Consider the following 2,497-nt stretch of genomic DNA (forward strand, 5'->3'; position numbering starts at 1 on the left):
AAAGTCCTAAAAAGGTGTAAGATTATATTTGAACAGCCCCTTATAACATTTGGTATCCTCTTGTGTTATAAAAACTAGAACATTATGTATCTGGACAATAAATTCGAAGATCTCTAACAACAGGTGGAACAAGTATTTCTTGTACAGACACAGTGGTTCACAAGAAGCAAGTAAACCACTCTTGTAATCACTAGAAAGGGCACCGGCAAAAATAGCAGTAGTAGTAGTAGCGTATTATCATTGTTGGAAAGAGGGGTTCAAAAGAATAAGCCGTAGACTTGGTTAATTTAATAATTACTACAATCAAAACAAGCATAGTTGTTCCCTTGCAATATGGCTGGTGTAAAGCGTAGAGAACCTTGATCTGGTCCCATACTTCTGCTTTTCTTTTTTTCCAGTGATCTCTATCTAAATGTTAGATTACATACTAGTCTGTCGCCCGTATCTGTCCCTGAAATAAATGTTGTGGTTGTATTCATCTTGCCGACCAGTCGAAACTACAACTAATGTACAATTAACCGAATAGGTTCCTTGTGTCAGTTCAAGTAATGGCGAGAAATCAAAGAATTCCTGCTCAACGTGGTTCAGAATATTCAGATCATAGACTTGTGTTATAATACTCAAGGCTGCACTAGAACGCATGTTCGGTTCATCATGGAACGCAACATAATTTGACTATTTTGAAACCAAATGAAAGGCGAGAAAAGAAGGGTTGTTAGCGAATTCGATTGTAGTAAGACTGGTCTCTTACCATTCATTTATGTGTCCATGGTGCGCATCAGCGCAACTAAGTTTAGACAACAAAGTGTTTGAGTGCCCGATCTAGGATAATATTATGATTCAAATCTACGCTTCGGATACATAATCGCTACCTCAGAATTACCGGTACCAAGTTCTATCAGACATCTTTGGCTGTTTTGAGTTACTAAGACCATGAGATCAGAAATCACATGCTCTATCTACTCTATCAAAATTGCAAGATTATTCGGAATCGTTATCAAGATAGTCAAAGAACTGCATTCGAAAAATCTCGACATGTTGTGAAACTCAAAATTTTAACATCAAATTTCTCAAAACTAGATTAAGTACTGAGCAGATAGACCTTTGCAATTGTAGGTAACGTAATATTGTGAAGGCTACACAGAAGGGATGACGTCACCACATGACCCAGCGTAATCTGTAGGTGTTTTTGCGATCCGTGAGGGGAACTTTTGGCACTTCCAGCAACACACAGCACACGTTTGACACATCACCTGACGAGAAAACGGTTTTAATTTCTTGTTTGAGCACATTATGATGATGATGTATTTTTATAATGCCCTATTGTACAGTCGATGGATTATTTCGAAGGCGAGACACGACCTGGTTCCGAGGAATTAGGGTAGAAAAAGAAAAAAAGAAAAGATCTTCAGGCTTTACTGAATCCCACACCACCCAACATTTTTGAGCAGATAAGATACATGTACATTATATAGAACACGTAGGCCTATTGTATATTTGATAAATGATATGCATTTGTGTGTGCACTATTTCATCGTGAAAAGAGTTTCACCTTCAAGGGTTGGGCAGATGGTCTGTTTGTTATACACATCCACTCCACTGGAATGTTATAGCTAACTGAGCAGTGGGGGAAGAGGCAGAATACAAAACAGTAACAGTTCAGTGGACTTTAGGGACGGAGGAAAATAGGAAGAATCTACTCCGACGTCTGTGGTGTAGCTGTTAGCCGCTTTATGTCGTCCTACACAGGAGACCCGGGTTCGATTTCCATGTCGTGAACATTTCCATAGGATATCTCGGTCCTTCTGCTGGGACGTTGCATCTCTCTCTCTCTGCCCAGATTGGGGCTGGGTCGAACCCCGCTTCCGAAATTATCTTAATTTTGTCTATGAGGGTGTGAAGAATATCTACGTAAAAAAGAAACGGAATCTACATTTGGACATTATATTTCAGCTATAGTAAGAGTTATGTTATCAATATCAATGAAATAAAATCTCTGTGCGCCGTTAGCTCAGTTGGTATTTTTGACATGCACATCGAACGTGGTGATGAACCTGGTGGTAGACAACGAATCTACAGTGTGGCTTTGTAATAATTTGAACATAGGCTTTTTTACGAAGTTTTCAAGGATGTGCACCTACAAAAAATTTATTTGGTTCGGTTTTGTCGAAGAAGGACGTGTCGTTCAGAGATCAGGCATCTCAAATACGTATCTATAATATATCTCCCACAACTTACTGCATTGAAATGGTTGTTAAACACGTACCATAGAACACCACACCATACCATACCATACCATACCATACCATACCATACCATACCATACCATACCATACCATACCATACCATACCATACCATACCATACCATACCTTGGAATAACCAATCAATATAAAGGGATACTAGATCTGTGTCAATTGATTGTGCTATCAAAACAGAACCATCGCAATAGGTAGTCGCCATCTGTGTTCTGAATACGTATATAATATAGGCCTATA

At 38.9% G+C, this 2,497-nt stretch overlaps 1 protein-coding gene across 1 annotated transcript in view; it reads right to left on the reverse strand.

Annotated features, from left to right (window-relative positions):
- Positions 1 to 1,039: 1,039 nt before the first annotated feature.
- LOC101851410 (kelch-like protein 15) overlaps positions 1,040 to 2,497 on the reverse strand; it is a gene marked incomplete in the record, with an annotated part of 27,156 nt that continues 25,698 nt past the window's right edge. Inside the window, 1 exon segment of the mRNA XM_005099092.3 lies at positions 1,040 to 1,253. Within this exon segment, the coding sequence (XP_005099149.3) occupies positions 1,156 to 1,253 (98 nt within the window).

The sequence above is a fragment of the Aplysia californica genome, unplaced genomic scaffold (genome assembly GCF_000002075.1).
Source record: "Aplysia californica isolate F4 #8 unplaced genomic scaffold, AplCal3.0 scaffold00201, whole genome shotgun sequence".
Taxonomy (NCBI): domain Eukaryota; kingdom Metazoa; phylum Mollusca; class Gastropoda; order Aplysiida; family Aplysiidae; genus Aplysia; species Aplysia californica.